Below are 20,731 nucleotides of genomic sequence, written 5' to 3' on the forward strand. Positions count from 1 at the left end.
CAGGGATCCCGTCTGGGCCCGTCGCCTTCCGAGGGTTCACTTTCAGGAAGGTCAATCTGACTTCGGAAGCTGTGATGGTGGGTATGGGTGAATTATGGGCTGCTGGGGCACTCACCAGCAGATTGTTGGTTACCTGCTCGAACCGAGCATAGAATGCATTGAGTTCATCGGGGAGTGGTGCGCTGCTGCCAGAGATACTGTTCGGCTTCGCTTTGTAGCCCGTTATGTTGTTTAGTCCTTGCTACAATTGCCGACAGTCTGTCTGTGACTCTAGCTTGGTTTGATATTCTCTCTTGGCATTCCGGATGACTTGCAGGGACACTGCAGGTGTGATGTTCCAGGTATCTGCTCCTTTTGTCCTTCTGGAAAATAGCAGTGGTGGGTTTGGCAGGTGCTGTCTAAGCAACCTTGGTGAGTTCCTGTAGTGCATCTTGTAGATGGTACACACTGCTGCCACTGTTTGTTGTTGGTGCAAAGGGTACAGATCAAGAAGTTTGCTTTGTCCTGGATAGTATCGCGCTTTAAAAAAAAAAATTTAGAGTACCCAATTATTTTTTCCAATTAAGGGACAATTTACCATGGCCAATCCACCTACCCTGCACATCTTTGGGTTGTGGGGGTGAAACCCACGCAAACACGGGGAGAACGTGCAAACTCCACACGGTCAGTGACCCAGGGCCGGGATTCGAACCTGGGTCCTCAGCGCCGTAGGCAGCAATGCTAACCACTGTGCCACCGTGCTGCCCAGTATTGAGCTTCTTAAGTGTTGTTAGAGCTACACTCATCCAGGCAAGTGGTGAGTATTCCATCACACTCCAGACTTGTGCCTTGTGCCATTTATATGGGTAGTCTAGCTCAGTTTCTGGTCAATGGTAACCCCAGGATGTGGGGACCAAAGGTAATATTTCTACGCTCACAGATGATACAAAGCTAGGCAGGAATGTGTGGTGTGAGGAAGGTGTAAAGCAACTATAGGAGGACTTGACAGACTTAATTAGTGGGCAAGAACATGTAGATGAAATATAATATGAAAAATGTGAAGTAACCCATTTTGGTAGAAGGAACAGGCATGCAGAATATTTCCTAAATGGAAAGAAATTAGAAAGTGTTGATGTACAAAGGGACACTGTTTAAGTCACTGAAGATTGGCCTGCAGGTATAGCAAGCTATTCGGAAGGCTAATGGAATATTAGCCTTCATCACGAGGATTTGAGTACAGGAGTAGCGAGGTATTGCTTCAATCATATAGGAACTTGGTTAGACCACAGCTGGAGTACTGTGTGCTGTTTTGATCCCGTTACCTCAGAAAGGATATTATTTCCAGAGAGGGAATGTAACAAAACGTTCACCAGACTTGTCCTGGGGAGGATGGTACTGTTGTCTGAAGACAGTTTGGGCAAACTGGGCCTGCATTCTCTCGAGTCTCAAAGAATGAAATGTGATATCATTGGAACCTACAAAATACTTAAGGAATAGACAGGGTGGATGTTTCCCCTAGTTGGGGAAACTAGAACCAGGGGGCACAATTTCAAAATAAGGCCAGTGCCACATGCACTGAGTTGAAGAGAAATTTCATTATACAGAGGCTTGTGAATCTGTGGAATTCGCTACCCCAGAGTGTGGTGGATGCTGGGACAGTGAGTAAATTTAAGGAGGAATTAGACAGATTTTTAATTGGTAATGGGTTGAAGGGTAATGGAGAATGGGCAGGACAGTGCAGTTGAGGCCAGGATGGGATCAGCCATGATCACATTGAAGGTTTTTAGGCTCGGGAAGCTAAATTTCCTACTCCCGCTCCTAGGTCATGTGTTCTAGGGATGAGATACTCTGCCTGATTTCACAATACAGCTCTTAATCTGTGCCATTGTAGGTAGCAGATGAGGAACATATCAGCCATGATAGAATGGCGGAGCAGATTCGATAGGTTGAATGGCCTAATTCTGCTCCTATATTTCATGAACTTATCAGCCATGATCGTATGAGATGGCGGAGTAGGCGCGACAGGCTGAATGGCATACTCCAGTTCCTATGCTCCTATTGCTATATTCCTACGCCCTGGCTAATTTCCCCCCACCCATCTGTAGAGAGTCATAATCTATTGTCTTTTGTGATGAATGTAAGAAATTGTTATATATTATATTTTATATTTGTGGCAGTAATGGTATTAAAAACCCTGGTTTAAAATACGTACAGGCAGTATGTCTACTAAAATTGTAATTAAGGTGTCTTAAACGTGAGGAGATAATTGATTCTAACCATTTTCTTGCCTACATATAAGTAGCTAATGGAATATTGTTTATAGAAAGGAGATTCCCTGGGGTGTAGATAATTTATGAAGGAGCGGTGTTTAGTCCAAGCTAATGGGACATCTTAGTGGGATAAAGATGATGTCACAAATGAGAGGAGCCAGGTCTGTCTGTAGTTTGGCATATTACTATTGGATTTGAGTCTGACAAGGCAGAATAATTTTCAGTAGTGACACTGCCAACTCTGAATCGGAAGGTTGTGTTCAAGCCCCAATCCAGGGATTAAGCACATAATTTTAGGATGCTATTCCGACGGAGTACAAAGGTTGCTAATTGTCAAGAGGTGCCATTGTTTGGGCACATGGTTAATCTGAGGTCCCCTTCACCAGTTCAAGTTGACGCAAGAAGAGCAGCGAGTTCTCCCAATGTCCTGACCAACACTCATCCATCAACTTGCATTGTGCAAAATAACCAGCATGAATAGGGAGTGCACTTCAATAAAACTTGGTTGGCTGTCAATTGCTTTGGAATATCATGAGGATATGAAATGCACTGTGAATGCAAGGACTTATTTTTACAGTCATTTCTCTGATGACAGGAGATCATGTCTTATTGCTAACCAGAGATATTTTCCTTTTTACAGGGTCTGTAATTACCGTGTCTGGTCGAATGACGTTTACCAGTAACAAATCCATGGAAATTGAAGTTTTTGTGGATGTTGACCATGTGATGGAAAGTCCGAAAGGAAAGGCTTCTGCCGTGACTGCATTCTTTACTTATGTTTCCTTGGACAAGGAAGGAAAGGCGCTTCCCATCCCTATGTTGAAGGTGAGAATATATCTGCATTTGTGTTACCAGTTATAACCTTTCTGTTGGGATTCTGTTTCTACGCATTATAAATTAATCCACAGAAAGCTGAGGATTAATATTCTAAGCACAGCTGACAGAAGGCAGTGCGAAAGTACATTTGTATATTTGACAAAAGGAAGTCGGGCTTTATTCAGTTTGGCCCAGGATGACTGGGGTTCGGTAACTTGCTGCCATCTGACCTCAGCCAAAGCAGCAGGAAAAGTGCTAAAATTGGTCCTGGAATCTGGGCCAGGGAAGGAGATTAAAATAGCAAGGATGTTCTCTCCGAGTGACAGCAGCAGGAAAGTAGATACCAAGAGAAAGGTTTGCTTTATGCACCAGTTGCGGTGAAATTATGAGCCTGTTGAGGAAGCAGAAATACCCTCTGGGCGTGATTCAGCGGCACCATCACACCCAACTTGGTGTCGGGACAAGACCATTGAATCTCGCGAGGGCCAATAGACCATGCCTGGTGGACTTCGCCAGGGTGCAGTTTCGTACTGGTTCACATAAACGTGGACCAGGCGTAATGACATCCGGGGAGGGGGGGTGGCCTCCTAGGCCATTGGAGACCTCGGGTGGTCAAGGACAGGGCAGGATGGTACCCTAGTACGTCCATGGGCACCTGGGCACTGGCACCCTGGTAATGCCATCTGGGTACACTTGCAGTGCTGCCCTGGCATTGCCAGTGCCCGGGTGCCAGGTTGGAACTGTGGAGGGCGGCCTTTCCAGGTAGAGGGAGGGTCAGTCAGCGGGTTTTCGGAGCCTCCCCAAGGTTGGAGGGGTGAGGGGGGCAGTCACAAAAATGGGAGGGCTAAAAGGGGATGAGGGGAGGGAAAGATCGGATGCCAGTCAAGATGGCGCCCCGATGTGTCAGCAGGAAATCCCTCTAATTGCAGCTTCGGTGAAGAGAATATCTACAAAGCCAAAAAAACCCGGCAAAGTTGAATAACGGGGTCTTGGAAACACCCACTATACGGGCAGTCCAGCTGACTTTAGTCCGCTGAATCATGCCCTCTCAGTGAGAACTATTCCTACCCATGGTCTCCATTGGGGCTTGCGGATGAAGAGTGTTCACTCAGAAGAGCATAATCTCACTCAGGTAAAGTACTGAAGGGCTCCTGTGGCAGTATCGGTAGCAAAGTGGATAGCACAATTGCTTCACAGCTCCAGGGTCCCAGGTTCGATTCCGGCTTGGGTCACTATCTGTGCGGAGTCTGCACATCCTCCCCGTGTCTGCGTGGGTTTCCTCCGGGTGCTCCGGTTTCCTCCCACAGTCCAAAGATGTGCAGGTTAGTTGGATTGGCCATACTAAATTGCCCTTAGTGTCCAAAATTGCCCATAGTGTTGGGTGGTGTTGCTTTGTTATGGGGATAGAGTGGAGGTGTGGACCTTGGGTGGGTTGCTCTTTCCAAGAGCCGGTGCAGACTCGATGGTCCGAATGGCCTCCTTCTGCACTGTAAATTCTATGAAATCTATGAAATACCCAGCATCCTGAGGGAAGGCAATATCTGCATGGATCAAAGCTTCCCCTTATCCTTCTTGCATCGTGTCATTGTCAGACTGGCTGATGCATGGTTGTAATTTAACTCCAGGGCAATCTCAGCAGTACAGGGGAAAGTGCTGGGAAGGCAAAAAGAAATCCGTTTTTTTTTATTTGGAGATCAAAGCCTTTATTGATTCCTCTGCCTTTGCTTAAAATCGCATCAATGACTTTGGACTAAAATTTTGAGGAAAAGCCTTTTCCTGACAGGGCACACTGTAATATGTACAATCAATCTTTGTGTATTGGGGAAGGATAGGAAGAGAAGGTTTTGAGTTGTTTATGTCCTAGGAATGATCAATAAAAATCACCACATTTTCCTGCAAAAGGAATATTTTAAGTAAGGGTTAATGATATTGATAAGCCAGCACAGTGCATTAGATTTATAGAATGAGCGATGATGCATTGCAGATAGAATAGTGAATAGTTTGGGATGAGTTGGGGGGAGAAATTGGCCCACATCACACTGCAAATTTACCCTCATTTTCCAAGACAGGAGGTGCTGTGGACAAACAAAGTGAGCAACGTGTGCTGGTAGTCACGCGAGGCAGACTTGTTACAGGGGTATCAACATAAAACTGCGAGCGGTGTTGCACAAAACAAATTTCTTCGCCGTAGTACTTACAGAACGATAGGTAGAGACAAAAGGGAAAACTATAAATTCTGGAAATACAAATTCCAATCACACGAGTAATGGCAATACACAGCATCCGAAAGGGAAAGATAGGCCAACATTTCAGATAAGACTTCAATTACTCAGACTTCCGGGTGCGGCTATGCAGAGCTAGGTCGCATATTCGACAGCTCCTGCTTGGAACGGACTTTTGGGCTCTTTTACAGGGCCCCCACGGCATTTGTTTGACATTTCCCGGTGTGGGAAGAAGGCTGCAATATTCCCCCGACAGTGTCCCCCAGGAAGGGTATGTCTCTGGGTTGCCAGACACGGCAGAAACAGTAAAGGATTTGGCTGCAACTGCAGGATAAACAGGGCCTCTTCCAGCATGCAGGCGGGGGAAGGGCAAGCTTAAAGCTGCAAGCTGACCTGAGGGCCTGTATCAAAGGTGAATTCTAGCAGCAGAGGGAACAACTGTGAAAAGACCTCATCAAGGCCACTGAAGGGACTTCCGGTTGCGGTGATGCCTAGCTAGCCACACGCTTCGGCGGCTCCAGCTACGACGGACCTTCGGGCTCTTTTAAGAGCCCCAACGGGGAATTTTTCGACGACGCAACCCGGTGTGGGGTGTGTGAGAAGGGAGTCCCCCCCAAACGAAGGAGGAAAAAACCGGCGGCGGCGGCTGCAGTGCGAGGAATCGTCAACCAAAGGGTCAGAAAGAGAGAAGTACAAGATGGCGGCGGAGAAAGCGCAGGCGACATGGGGGCCTGAGCAGGATGAAATTGTGAGACGGTGCGTGGAGCTGCTGAAGAGGGAGGCGCTGACCCCGTTGCTACAGGCAATTGAGGGGCTCAAGTAGACATTAAAGACCCAGGAGACAGAGCTCCGCGTGGTGGAGCAGAAGGTGACAGATATTGAGGACGGGATCCTGGGCCTGGCGGTTAAGACACAGACGCACGAGGCACTTCATAAAAAGTGTACTGAAAGGATCGAAGCCCTAGAAAATGGAGCGCGAAGGAAGAACCTTCGGATACTGGGTCTCCCTGAGGGTGTGGAAGGAGTGGACTGTGGAGCGTACGCAAGTACGATGCTGAGCTCACTGATGGGTGCTGAGGCCCCTACGGGCCTCTTGGAGGTGGAGTGGGCAAATCGGATTCCGGCGAGAAGACCAAAAGCGGGAGAACCACCCAGGGCGATAATCGTGCGATTTTACCGCCTTAAGGATAGAGAAGAGGTCCTGAGATGGGCTAAAAAGGTGCGGAGTAGCAGATGGGAGAATGCAGTAGTACGGGTATACCAGGATTGGAGTGCGGAGGTGGCGAGAAGGAGGGCGAGCTTCAACCGAGCCAAAGAGGTGTTGCATAAAAGGAAGGTGAAGTTCGGGATGCTGCAGCCGGCAAGACTATGGGTCACGTATCAGGAGAGACACCATTATTTCGAGACGGCGGAGGAAGCATGGACCTTCATCAAAGAAGAGAAATTGGATCGGAACTGAGGGACTGATGCTGCAGGAAATGTTATTGTTAATGTTATGGTTGAAGTTAATTGAGAAGTAAATTGGGAAGGGGGGAGACATTGGGGAAATGTGGGCGCCGGTGAGGGGGGAAAGACGGGACATAGTTGGAGAATGGGGAAGGGGAGGGGGAGGGGAAAGGGAGCTGCGCCAGAAGAGGAGGGTCAGGTAAAGGGATGTTCCCGCGCCAGAAAGAACAAGGCGGGAAGACAGGCGCAAGGCGGATGGGAGTTCCCCACACGGGGGGGTCGAGGAGTGAGCAGGAGTAGCCGGGGTCAGTTGAAGTCAGCTGACTTACGGATGTAATATGGGGGGAGCAATCATGCTAGAAAGAGATCTAGCGGGGAGGGAGGGGGAGGGGGGGGACAACTGGGTTGCTGCTGCGGAAATCCAAAAGGAAATGGCTAAATAGTGGGTGGGCGGGGATGGTGTGCGACGCTGGGGGAGCGAGCGGGAGCGCGGAGGCGGGATATGGGACTGGCCTAGAGAAGGTAATGGCTAGTCGACACGGGAGGGGGGCAGGTAGCCCCCTAGTGAGGCTGATCACGTGGAACGTGAGAGGCCTGAACGGACCGATAAAAAGGGCCCGAGTGCTCACGCATTTGAAAGGACTAAGGACAGACGTGGTTATGCTCCAAGAGATGCACCTAAAGGTGGCGGACCAAGTTAGGCTAAGGAAAGGATGGGTGGGACAGGTGTTCCACTCAGAACTGGACGCAAAGAATAGAGGGGTGGCCATTTTGGTGGGGAAATGGGTAGCATTTGAAGCAAAGAACATCGTAGCAGATAGCGGAGGTAGATATGTAATGGTAAGTGGCAGGCTGGAGGAATGGAGGTCGTGTTGGTTAATGTGTATGCCCCAAACTGGGACGATGCGGGATTTATGAGACGGATGCTGGGGCGTATACCGGACCTGGAGGTAGGAAACTTGATTTTAGGAGGGGACATTAATACGGTGCTGGACCCGGGGCTAGATAGATCCAGCTCAAGGACCGGAAGAAGGCCAGCAGCGACCAAGGTACTTAAGGGGTTTATGGACCAAATGGGGGGAGTGGATCCATGGCGATTTCTTAGACCTAGGGCTAGGGAGTTTTCCTTCTTCTCCCATGTCCATAAAGTGTACTCCCGGATAGATTTTTTTGTTTTGGGAAGGTCGTTGATCTCTAGGGTGGAAGAAGCTGAGTACTCAGCCATGGCGGTTTCGGATCATGCCCCACATTGGGTGGACCTGGAATTAGGAGAGCAAAGGGATTAGATGTGGGACTGATGGCAGATGAGGGAGTGTGTGCAAGAGTGCGGGGGTGTATTGAGAGATACCTGGAGGTCAATGACGACGGCGAGGTCCCTGTGGGAGTGGTATGGGAAGCACTAAAAGCGGTGGTCAGAGGAGAGCTGATCTCCATTGGGGCCCACAAAAGGAAAACAGAGGCCAAGGAAAGGGAAAGATTACTGGGGGAGATTTTAAGGGTGGATAGGGAATTTGCAGAGACCCCGGAGGAGGAATTGTACAGGGAGAGGAGACGACTCCAGACGGAATTTGACCTTCTGACCACCAGAAAGGCGGAGATACTGTGGAGGAAGGCACAGGGGAGGAGGTATGAATATGGGGAAAAGGTTAGTCGCCTGTTGGCTCATCAATTGCGAAAGAGGGCAGCAGCGAGGGAGATAGGAGGAATTAGAGACGAAAGGGGAGACACGGTGCGAAGTGCAGGAAAGATAAATGAGGTGTTCAAGACCTTCTATGAGGAACTGTATAGGTCTCAACCCCCAGAGGGAGAGGAGGGGATGCGGCAGTTCCTGGACCAATTGAGGTTCCCGAAAGTGGAGGAGCGGGGGGTGGTAGGCCTGGGGGCACCGATTGGGGTGGACGAGGTTATTAAGGGACTGGGAAGCATGCAAGCAGGGAAGGCCCCAGGACCAGACGGGTTCCCGGTGGAGTATTACAGAAAATATGTGGACTTGTTGGCCCCGTTGATGGTGAGGACGTTCAATGAGGCCAGGAAAGGGGGGACTCTACCCCCGACGATGTCGGAGGCGACGATATCGTTAATTTTGAAGAGGGATAAAGATCCATTGCAGTGCGGGTCCTATAGACCCATTTCATTATTGAACGTGGACGCCAAATTGTTGGCAAAGGTACTGGCATCGAGGATAGAGGACTGTGTCCCGGGGGTGGTGCACGAAGACCAGACAGGGTTCGTAAAAGGGAGACAACTGAATGTTAACATGCGACGACTATTAGGGGTGATAATGATGCCCCCAGTGGAGGGGGAGGCAGAGATAGTGGCGGCAATGGACGCAGAGAAGCCATTTGATAGGGTGGAGTGGGAGTATTTATGGGAAGTGTTAAGGAGGTTTGGGTTTGGGAACGGGTTTATTAGCTGGGTTAGACTTCTTTATGGGGCCCCAACGGCAAGCGTAGTTACAGGTCGACATAGATCGGAGTATTTCCGATTATATAGGGGAACAAGACAGGGATGCCCGCTGTCTCCATTGTTGTTCGCGTTGGCAATTGAACCTCTGGCCATGGCGTTGAGAGACTCCAGGAAATGGAGAGGGGTGATTAGAGGGGGAGAAGAACACCGAGTCTCGTTATACGTGGATGACCTATTGTTATACGTGTCGGACCCAGCGGGGGGGATGATAGAGGTTACGCGAATTTTGAGGGGGTTTGGGGATTTCTCGGGGTATAGGCTAAACATGGGGAAGAGTGAATTATTTGTGATACATCCAGGGGACCAGAGTAGAGAGATAGAAGGCTTGCCTCTAAGGAAAGTGGAAAGAAACTTCCGATACCTGGGGATTCAGATCGCTAGGAGCTGGGGAACCTTGCACAGACTTAATCTGACACGGTTGGTAGAACAAATGGAGGAGGACTTCAAGAGGTGGGACATGCAGCCTCTATCGCTGGCGGGCAGGGTGCAAGCAATTAAGATGATGGTCCTCCTGAGGTTCTTATTTGTATTTCAATGTCTCCCTATACTAATCACCAAGACCTTTTTAAATAAAATAGACAGGAGCATCACGAGCTTGGTGTGGGCAGGGAAAGTTCCGAGAGTAAGGAGGGGGTTCCTTCAGCGTAGTAGGGACAGAGGAGGGTTGGCACTACCGAACTTGGGCGATTACTATTGGGCAGCCAATGTGGCAATGATACGTAAATGGATGATGGAGGGTGAGGGAGCGGCGTGGAAAAGACTGGAGAGAAAGTCCTGTAAAGGGACGAGTTTAGAGGCGCTAGTGACGGCGCCGCTACCGATCTCACCTAAAAAGTTTACCACGAACCCGGTGGTGGCGGCAACATTGAATATCTGGGGACAGTGGAGGCGACAGAGAGGGGTGCGGGGAGCCCTGGTGGGGTCCCCAATCAGGAACAACCATAGGTTCGCCCCAGGAAGAATGGATGGAGGATTTCAAAGCTGGTACCAGTTGGGAATTAGGAGGGTGGGAGATTTATTTATAGATGGGACTTTTGCAATCTTGGGAGCATTGGAGGAAAAGTATAAGTTGCCCCGGGGAAATTTCTTGAGATATATGCAGGTGAGGGCGTTTACTAGACAACAGGTGAGGGAATTTCCGTTGCTCCCGACACAGGGGATACAGGACAGGGTGCTTTCAGGGGTGTGGGTCGGAGAAGGCAAGGTGTCAGAGATTTACCGAGAGATGAGGGAAGAGGGGGAGGAGTCGGTGGGCGAACTAAAAGGAAAGTGGGAAGAAGAACGAGGGGAGGAGATAGAGGAGGATATGTGGGCTGATGCCCTAAGCAGGGTAAATTCCTCTTCCTCATGCGCCAGGCTTAGCCTGATTCAATTTAAGGTGCTACATAGAGCACACATACCGGGAGCAAGATTGAGCAGGTTCTTTGGAGTGGAGGACAAATGTGGGCGGTGTGGCGGGAGCCCGGCAAACCACGCACATATGTTTTGGGCGTGCCCGGCACTGGAAGGGTATTGGAAGGGAGTGACGGGAGTGATTTCGCGGGTGGTGAAGGCCCGGGTCAAACCAGGCTGGGGGTTAGCTCTATTTGGAGTTGCGGAAGAGCCGGGAGTGCAGGAGGCGAAAGAGGCCGACGTTGTGGCCTTTGCGTCCCTAGTAACCCGGCGCAGGATCCTACTCATGTGGAAGGAGGCGAAACCCCCCGGACTGGAGGCCTGGGTAAATGATATGGCGGGGTTCATTAAACTGGAGCAGATAAAGTTTGCCCTGAGAGGATCGGCTCAAGGGTTCACCAGGCGGTGGCACCCATTTCTCGACTACCTAGGGGAACATTACAGGGAAGACAGATGACCAGCAGCAGCAACCCAGGGGGAAGGGGGGGGAGGGGGGAGGGAGGGCGGGGGTTTAGTTTAGTTTAGGTCAAAGATAAAGGGGTTTTGTTATTTGTGTATTGTGAAAAATTTCTGTATTGTTATTGTTGCGTTTGCTTTGTAAGAGGGGAAAAATTGTTGTTTGGGAAAAAAATTTCAATAAAACATTTTTTTTAAAAAGACTTCAATCACTCAGCAGATAATCACAACTGTAACTTTAACTCATCTTTCTCTTACAATCACTGACTTGCACAGTATGGCCAGTGATTTTTTTTTTCATGACTTTAGAATTATAGAGAATGGAGAATGTATAAAATGTAAGAGTGCGTTAGTTGAGGATGCATTTTATTTTAGTCAACTGGATGTTTGATATGCGCGGAACCCTATCACCATGCTTAAGAGATCGGAGGTTGACTCGGTGTTTGATTCACAATTGAGGGCCCCAATTGGTTTGGTCAGGTTCTCGGGAAGGTCCAGGTTGTCCCTTGGCACAGCTGGATTGGACGGTGCATCTTCAGACTGTGAATCGAGTTCCTTCCCACATCCTTTTTGTACCAAGTGGACACTTTTTCCTTGATGCAGCTTGTCTTGATTCTTCTCTTGCTTCCTGCAACATTCACCTGAATCTTATTTTTTTCTCCAACAAGCATGTGCAATGTGGCCCTTTCTGCCACAATTTCTGCAAATTGTCTTTACTTCAACAATCTCCTGCTGAGTGCCCGGTATTTACACACCTATGGCAAGTGTGAGTCGGTGCTTGCGTTTGAGTTTCAGCCGACATCTTCTCAATTCTTGTGCTTGAATTCAACTGATGAGCTTCTTTGTCTGCCAATCCATGGACACAGCAACTTCCAAAGCTTTCTTTAAGATCAGGGTACATTTGGTTAACAACCGTTTTTGAAAAGCTTCCCTCCTTAAACCACAGATTAATCTCTCTCTGATGGTATCAGGGTAGCTACAAACTGTGTAATTCATTCACTGTCTTCTTGGTTGGGCTTGTGAAACCTAATTTAAGGGCAGCACGGTAGCACAGTGGATAGCACTGTGGCTTCACAGCGCCAGGGTCCCAGGTTTGATTCCCCTCTGGGTCACTGTCTGTGCGGATTCTGCACGTTCTCCCCATGCGTGGGTTTCCTCCGGGTGCTCTGGTTTCCTCCCACAGTCCAAAGACGTGCAGGTTAGGTGGATTGGCCATGCTAAATTGCCCTTGGTGACCCAAAAAAGGTTAGGAGGGGTTATTGGGTTATGGGGATAGGGTGGAAGTGAGGGCTTAAGTAGGTCGGTGCAGACTCGATGGGCCGAATGGCCTCCTTCTGCACTGTATGTTCTATGTTTCCTATGTAATCCTTTCTGCGATGGCTGAAGACTTCGGTGAATAGTGGCCCTGCAAAATTTCCACTAGTTCTTTTTATGTTTTTGTGCCAGGCTTTTCCAGCTGTACCAGAATCCTCAGGATTCCCTTTGTATTTGTAACAGGTCCAGCTCTAAATTTGTTGTTGAAGGATACTTGCAACCCACGCTCACCACGTTCGTTCCGGTGGAGCACGTGGCAGGCTTTTCTCCAAGGTTATTTCCTTCGGATTTTTCGAAGGTTTTTCGGTTCCTCCGGTGGCTGCAACCGTTGTTGGGCTCCCCCATCACCAGCTTCCATGTAACGATCGTTTCAATTATTTATTATCTCTTCGGGAGCCTACAATCGCTGTTTGCCTGCCTCGTCGCCAGTTTTTGCGTGGTAGATTCAAGATTGAGCCTGTAGGTTTTGGAGACTCAACCAAAACGTAGAGCTTTATTTGGAACATGTTAACACTATAGGCTACAATGTTAGACTCTCCGTTTGCCCGCACAAACAGCCGTTGACATCCTTTCCGATGTCATCACACAATCGTTCTCTTAAAGTGCCCCTGTTCAGCTACAAGCCTACTTGTGAGGAAACACTATGAAAGCACAACATCGAGACCCCAACAGGTAGACTTCTAATTGCTTGATATGAAGCGCATACTGTCTCCATGTAGGGATACACCCCACTGATCTGGAATAATTTAAGAAGATCAACTGGCTTTGGGTGTGTAAGGCTCTACAGCTAGAGGTGAGCCATTTAAAACCCACTTGAGAGCTCTGGGCATGATACCCAACTTGAAGTGAGTGGCATGGATGACTTTCAGAAGAGATGAGGAAAAAAGAAAATCTGTTGTTTGTACAATTGTTCTATGACTGCTTTTGAGTAAGTAAGTAAAACACAACAGCTGCTCCCTCATTTTACTGAGCAGGGCTGACACCCGAGTATTTCCATTCCCACGCTCTGTGAAGTTTTTTAAAAATTGAGAGTACCCAATTCATTTTTCCAATTAAGGGGCAATTTAGTGTGGCCAATCCACCTACCCTGCACATCTTTGGGTTGTGGGGGCAAAACCCACGCAAACACGGGGAGAATGTGCAAACTCGACACGGACAGTGACCCCGGACCGGAATCGAACCTGGGACCTCGGTGCCGTGAGGCGGCAGTGCTAACCACTGCGCCACCGTGCTGCCACCCAATTAAAGATATATTGTTCTATATCTTCAACATTGCTGCTATTAGTGAGGCTTTGCACAGGAACAGACCAGCTCAACCATATTTAATGATGAGCACCAAGCGTAGTTTTTAATACAATTCGAAATCAAGAAATCATCGAGTGATTTTGATCAAGATGGAAGAGTATTCTTCAGATAGCTGGCTGGCATGCAGTTCAACTTATCCACACAATCAATTCATTTGTATCGACAAGAAGTGAAGACTGCTTTCAGTGCTGTCTTTAACTGGTCCACCAAATACTGATCCAAGCCTGAAAAGCTAATGTATTTCTGACATTGATGTCAGGTGGCAAATATGGTTTGGCAGTACGAGACAAGACAACACAAAAGACTGTCTGTTGACAAGGAAATATGATGAGGTTAACAGTGCTGAATTTTCGATAGTGTAGAGAAATATTGAACTGAAATCACAAAGAAACACTTTTCTCACTGTCTATTTGTTGCATCGCATTTGTCGCAATCTGCCTCTGACGTCACTCACTTTATCCCCTTGTTTCTTCCCGCAACTCACGCCTAATAGATCACCAGTATTGCCCGTGGTTTCAAATCCGCGGAGGACGAGTGACGCAGCCTGATTTTATTCAATATGTAAACCACTGTCACATTTTATTTGTCCCTTCATCTTAAAATACTGTCCACACTGTTTTGTGCCAAATCTGAGCTCATTATTTTCCCAGCAGTAACCTTGGCCTTCAGGGAACAAGTGGTATTTGTAGCTTAAATAGAAAAAAAAACATATTTGATGGTGGTCAGGAGAGAAATGGTATCCTTATTGATGTGCTAAAATAGGAACATAACCTTGTCCAATGCCTATAAATAGCACTGTGATCTTTACAACGTATATAAGTAGCACTGCTGCCTCTATATTATATAAATAGCACTTTACCCAGCCACTTTTTAAAAACTGTCTTCAGGTGACATTGAGAATATCTTTGAGGCTATTTTTAAATCCATTTCCACTACGAATGACTGAGATGGGTGGGTAGAAGCTAAACAGAAATAGCACTCTTACTGCTCATCCCCTGGGTAAGTTGTCTTGTTGCTATACATTGGGCATGTTTTTGTTTTCTTTACATCCATTACCGTTTATCAGAACATCCATTGCCAGCTTCAGAGCTGAACATTTGAAGCTTATCTACTTACAAAATGTACTTGGTCAACATCAGAAACTTTACTGTATCGGTTTTTCACAGGACTGGTATCTGTGTTCTGTTTTTTGAAGTAAAATGCTGGTGTTGTACAAAAGGCCAGCAGCACCTGAAGTGAAAAGATGAATATCTCTTGGGAGACCTTTCATCCTAACTGCAACCAGCAGCCCAAATGGACTTTCCTTTTAGAGAAAAACCCTATGTTCTTTTAAGCTTTTATTTAAAGAGTGTAAACCCCAAAGTTTCAGGGCATTGGCGCCTCTCCACCAGTTCAGCTGAGCTGACCACCACCGACGGTCAGCCGGCAGCTAATGGCGCAAACACCACTCCCGTACTCAGCTTTGGAGTGCATTTTGTTTGCAGGGGTACATCAACAGTGATAGTGGGACACTACCCATTCACTTCAATGGGAACATTGACACACACACACACACGAGAATGTTTGGGGGCATTTGAAAAGTACATGATGCTATCTTTATTGCTGGATGTTCTGGGCTCTGTTTTAGATATCAGTGCCTCATGCAGCAGTTCTCAGAAATTTTACAGTTGTCGCAATAGTGCGACAGAAAATCTGTACATGGAAATTCTCCCTCCAGTTCTGAGCCCCAGGGGAGAAATCTCCCTTTGCACCCTCTTGAAGTGTTATTTATTTTTCTTTATTCTTTCATGGGATGTGGGCGTTGTGGCAAGGCCAGCATTATTTGCCCATCCCTATTGTCCTTGAACTGAGTGACTCACTGGGACATTCCAGAGGGCAGTTAAGAATCAGCCACATCACTGTGGGTCTGGAATCACATGTATGTCAGACCACGTAAGGATGGCAGATTTCCTTCCCTAAAGGACATTAGTGAACCAGATGAGTTTTTACGACAATAACAATGGCTTCATGGTCATCATTAGGTTTATAATTCCAGATTTTTAAAATTGAATTCAAATTCCACCATCTGCTGTGGCGGGTTGCAAAGCGGGGTTTCCAGAGAAGTACTCTGATCTCAGTATCTCTGGGTTACATTATCACTGCACCAATGCTTCCCCAGTCGGTCGACACAGGTAGTTTATTTATTCACTTACAACAAGGTCTTGAAACACCAAATGGGATGAAAGACCAACCAATCTGTTTTGGTGGTGTTGGCTGAGGAGTAAATATTAATAGAGACACTGGAAGAACTCCTTTACGTTTGCAGATTTTTTGTGTCCACCAGAACAGGCAGACAGGACTTTGATTCAATGTGCCATCTAGAAGACATCGCTTCTGACAATGCAGCACTCTCTCAAATCAACGGCATGTCAGATTAGATTATGATTTGGGGTGGGCTTGAATCCAGGACTTTGTGTGTAGAAGTAGGACTGCTACCAGTTGAGCTAAGCTGACAGACATCTACAGCTAACTACATTTTGTATTGATCTTTTACCATCAGTTAATATGCTGTTAGCCATATTCTTCTGCTGTTACCTAATTCCATTTTTTTGATGTTGCATTTAATAAAACAATTCCTTCTTGAAGATCATCCATTACCTCATTCAGGCCACAGGTTTCCTGAATGATCTAGAGTAGATTGAGCTGTCTTACCACTGCTTTTAATAAACTACTTGCATAACCTAGTGAGAATGAGATGGAAGTAATTACATTCCTTTTGCGCACTCCAAAAATATAAGCAATCATAGTTTCGGGAAAAATGGGAAGCCCAGCCGTTATTTCACAACTGCCCAGTGGATGCCTTGGAAGGACTGAAATTTAAACCAAAGTTTACATTTCATTTGAACAACATCCACAATGAAAACCAGAGAGCAGAAGATTTTTTAATAATTTAAAAAGAATAAATTATTTATTGAAAATCAGGATTAGCAGCTGGCAGACAGAATCTCTGACGTATTCCCCAAGTGCTGCTAAATGCCGAAATTCTAAAATGCAACGATGTTTGTTCCAGAGATTGTGAGAAATGAACAGAATTGCATTCTCATGCAACATGACACTTTCTAATGGGACTCATTGAGTATCAGAAATTGGAGCCATGCCTGCTCTCTAGGGTCAGGCACAGGCAGGGCTTGATTTTCAATTTGGGATCAGGAACATCAGCTGCATCTGCCTTGCTCACACAGAACAACCTTCAAATATAAATGCCCTAATTGGGCAGGAGGAAAACTTGGCGTTAATGGCGCCGAGCCTTACCAAGAGGTGGGAGCTGCCTGCAGAGCATGAGTGGCAAAGGAAGACTTCAGCCATGATGGAGCCTTCCCCCTGTGTTGCAGAGAAGAGGAGCCAGGGTAGACAAAAGTGGCTAAACAGCCAGACATAATGTCTGGCTGGATATACCCCATCCTGTCTGTCCTGCTGGAACTGGGACGCTTTTGTTTTTTTTTTCTTCTTCCATGTCCTCCAACCGCTGCAGATGCTATGCCGATTTCGTCCTCCGTTTCTTTCCTTCAACTTTTTGATTTTGTCGACTCCTCGTCATTGTCGTTCATGGGTTTTCAGACTTTGGGGGCGAGGGGTGTAATAAACTGCACATGCCACGTCTAGTTGAGGATGATTGTTTACATGTGTTCATCAGAGTAGCTTACTAGCACGAGGATAAAAGGTCAGCCAGTGTGAGGCTGACTAGAAAGGAGAGAGGACCCAGTACGCTATAGTCGGGCCTCATGTATATAACGTTGTGTCTACAACTCGCCTTGGACTCCTCGTGCCTTTGTTAAGGTATAGTTGCTAAATTTTCTGATGATACAGTTAGGTAGGAAGGTAAATTGTGAAGAGCACATAAAGAGACTAAATAGGGATAAAGGTCAGGTGAATGGGCTTAGATAAAAATTATATATATCTGAAAAGAAGGAATGTGCAAAGTTACGGGGTTGTTGCAGGGAAGTGGGATTAGGTAGAATACCCAGTTCAGACTTGATGGGCTGAATGGCCTCCTTCTGACTGCAAAGTTTTGGTGACTCTCTAAGTTTATACACCAACGGAGAAGGGTACAGGGGGGGGCAAGATTAATCCTACCATCATTGAACGGCATGCTGGATGAGGAACCCAGCTATGATTAGGTTCCTGATCAGTGACCTCAATGTTAAGATCAATGACAAGAAGTCTGAACATTAGGATTGGGCCCCATGGGTCAGCAAGCATGTTGAATGGAGATGGTGAGTGTCTACTGGCCTTCTGCGACAGCAATGGGCTCAACATTGGGAAAACCTCCTTCAAACACAAGGACATCTACAAAAAGACATGCAGGTCCCCAGGTGGTAACACCCTGAACAAGATTGTCCCACAGTCCAAAGATGTGCAGGTTAGGTGGATTGGCCATGATAAATTGCCCTTAGTGTCCAAAATTGCCCTTAGTGTTAGGTGGGGTTACTGGGTTATGGGGATAGGGTGGAGGTGTTGACCTTGGGTAGGGTGCTCTTTCCAAGAGCTGGTGCAGACTCAATGGACCGAATGCCCTCCTTCTGCACTGTAAATTCTATGATAATCTATGATTAATCTAGGACAAAGGTTCGGCACAACATCGTGGGCCGAAGGGCCTGTTCTGTGCTGTATTTTTCTATGTTCTATGTTCTATGATATGCAGCAGCAGCAAATGGAGGATATCCCTGGAGGTGTTGAGGGGCTGATGTAGGATCTGATCATCACCCTATGTTAGGCAAGATCCATCTGAAGCTGAAGAAATCAACAACCAAAGTCAGCAGCAAGAACAGAATTCAAATCCAATACATTGAGACTGGATAAAATGTATTGTGTTTTTGGCCCTTTAACCCTGAGATTGTTAGGAGCCCCATGACGTGTTGTATCCAGTGAGATGGCCACTTGAATATTATCTGCTCACATCATAGAATTATCATAGAATTTACAGTGCAAAGGAGGCCATTCGGCCCATCGAGTCTGCACCGGCTCTTGGAAAGAGCACCCTACCCAAGGTCAACACCTACACCCTATCCCCATAACCCAGTAACCCCACCCAACACTAAGGACAATTTTGGACACTAAGGGCAATTTATCATGGCCAATCCACCTAACTTGCACATCTTTGGACTGTGGGAGGAAACCGGAGCACCCGGAGGAAACCCACGCACACACGGGAAGGATGTGCAGACTCCGCACAGACAGTGACCCAAGCCGGAATCGAACCTGGGACCCTGGAGCTGTGAAGCAATTGTGCTATCCACAATGCTACCGTGCTGCCCTTAATCATGGCAAGTATCCTACAGAATTGATACTGCTATATGTCAATAATGCCTACATTTATGGTAGCATTATTGTGTTAAAATATTTTAATTAAAGTAGTTCTGAAATGATTACTACTTTATTCCTGTTTATCATCTCCTTCCTCTTTCACTTTTTAACTGTTACAATATCACTTTTCTGATTTATATTGTAATCTTTTGCACCTTTCCTTATATCTTCTTGGTTTGGAGAAACATTTTGTTTTCCTATATTCCTTCCGATCCGCCATGGAGCGAGTTCTACATCATTAACTTTTTTCTCAGATTGTCTGAAAACACCTCTTTCATTTGCCAGTCGGGAGGTAGATTACGATTTGGGGAAGTGGGGTCCGGTCCAATGACACTGTGCCCTCTGAGATATGGCAGCAGCATTGAAGGTGCACCAGCGAGACTTCTTGTGATGGCAGCAAAAGAGCTAAATAGAGTTAGGTAGTCTCATCATAGTTTTTCCAGATTTAAAATTGAGGATTTCTTGTTGACACGAATTGAACAGTCCAGCAACACAAAGGAAGCAGCTGTGAGAAATAGAGGTGCCAAACTATTGCATTGGTGGGCAGTGCTCTGAGGGCGAGGCCATATTGAGTTTGCTTTCTGCGTGATGCCCTGCTTGAAACTATCGCAAATGGCAAACTAAGCAACCATTTCATTCCACAGCCTTGTTGTCGGTCACCTTCACAAATAAAACACAGAATAAATACTGTCACCCTTTAATTTCAAAACCAAGTTTTAGAAAAAATGTTGGTATTTGAGTCTGCTGCTTTTGCCTAAATTTGCATTAAAATATTTTGCAAATCATTCCTTCAGGAAATCAGCTGAGCTTTGCTCTTGCCTTGTAATATTTCCTGTCTGTTGTAAAATCAATACAGCATGCGCATCAATGTGGCGTTCACTGATAATGAATGAAGGGCTACAGTTAGTCCTTTTTACATAGTTAGCAAAACATTGTGAGTTGCAGTTAAAAGTTACCAGCAGCTCCTCCTTGCCCCGGGAAATTACAATGTGGGACAATAGTGCATATTTGACATTTTACAGAGGTTAATCCATTTATTTTAAACAGCTTAATGTCTCCCATAAAAGAGTTGACAAAGGAGTTTCATACAAACATATTAAACGTTCTGATGTTATTATGTTTCAGTGTAATTTTCATGGCCATTTGTACTCTGCAATCTGAATATCGTTTGAGGGAAAATTACATTTATTCTCATTGGGACCTCGCACTGCATTTTCCGTCTCTTTGATCGCCTGTGCCATCAGTATAAATCACATAAATTGAAAAGCTTCCTGATCGTATCATAAGCATGCTGGTGTTTTGGCCACAGTTGCCAAAATGCACCCAGAACATGCAGTTTTCTCTGCCGGTTTTATGAAGATGAAGTAATAATCAAGTTCTCATATAAACTCATTAGCATAACTCCAAATGTAAAATCTCCCTTGAATCAGCACAATCAAGCAGTGTAATTAATTCCTGACTGGAACATCACAAAGAGAAGGATTGCCAGGAAATGAGACATTCTTCAACTAACTGATTTAATGCCACTGGCCTCAATCTTTAACAGTACAACCCAATACTCCAGTTCTCCTTTTGACATTGTTTATTGTTGTTTAAAGATCTGTTGAAGGATTGTATGGTGATATCGTATAATGTGAAATGGACATTAGTGATCATCTGTACTTCTGCTAATGCATCCTGGACGCGACCAAACACCTGTACAGGATGTGTACTGCTCCTAAA

The 20,731-nt window shown here is 46.4% G+C and overlaps 1 protein-coding gene across 4 annotated transcripts in view; it reads left to right on the top strand.

Moving 5' to 3' along the window:
* Window positions 1-20,731, top strand: part of acot7 (acyl-CoA thioesterase 7) — a 338,851-nt gene that overhangs the window by 273,232 nt on the left and 44,888 nt on the right. For all 4 annotated transcript variants that reach the window (XM_072478002.1, XM_072477999.1, XM_072478000.1 and 1 more), the window contains one exon: window positions 2,890-3,074. In XM_072478002.1, the coding sequence (XP_072334103.1) occupies window positions 2,890-3,074 (185 nt within the window). The remainder of the gene's footprint in view (window positions 1-2,889; window positions 3,075-20,731) is intronic.

This window comes from Scyliorhinus torazame, chromosome 16 (assembly GCF_047496885.1).
Source record: "Scyliorhinus torazame isolate Kashiwa2021f chromosome 16, sScyTor2.1, whole genome shotgun sequence".
Classification (NCBI taxonomy): Eukaryota; Metazoa; Chordata; class Chondrichthyes; order Carcharhiniformes; family Scyliorhinidae; genus Scyliorhinus; species Scyliorhinus torazame.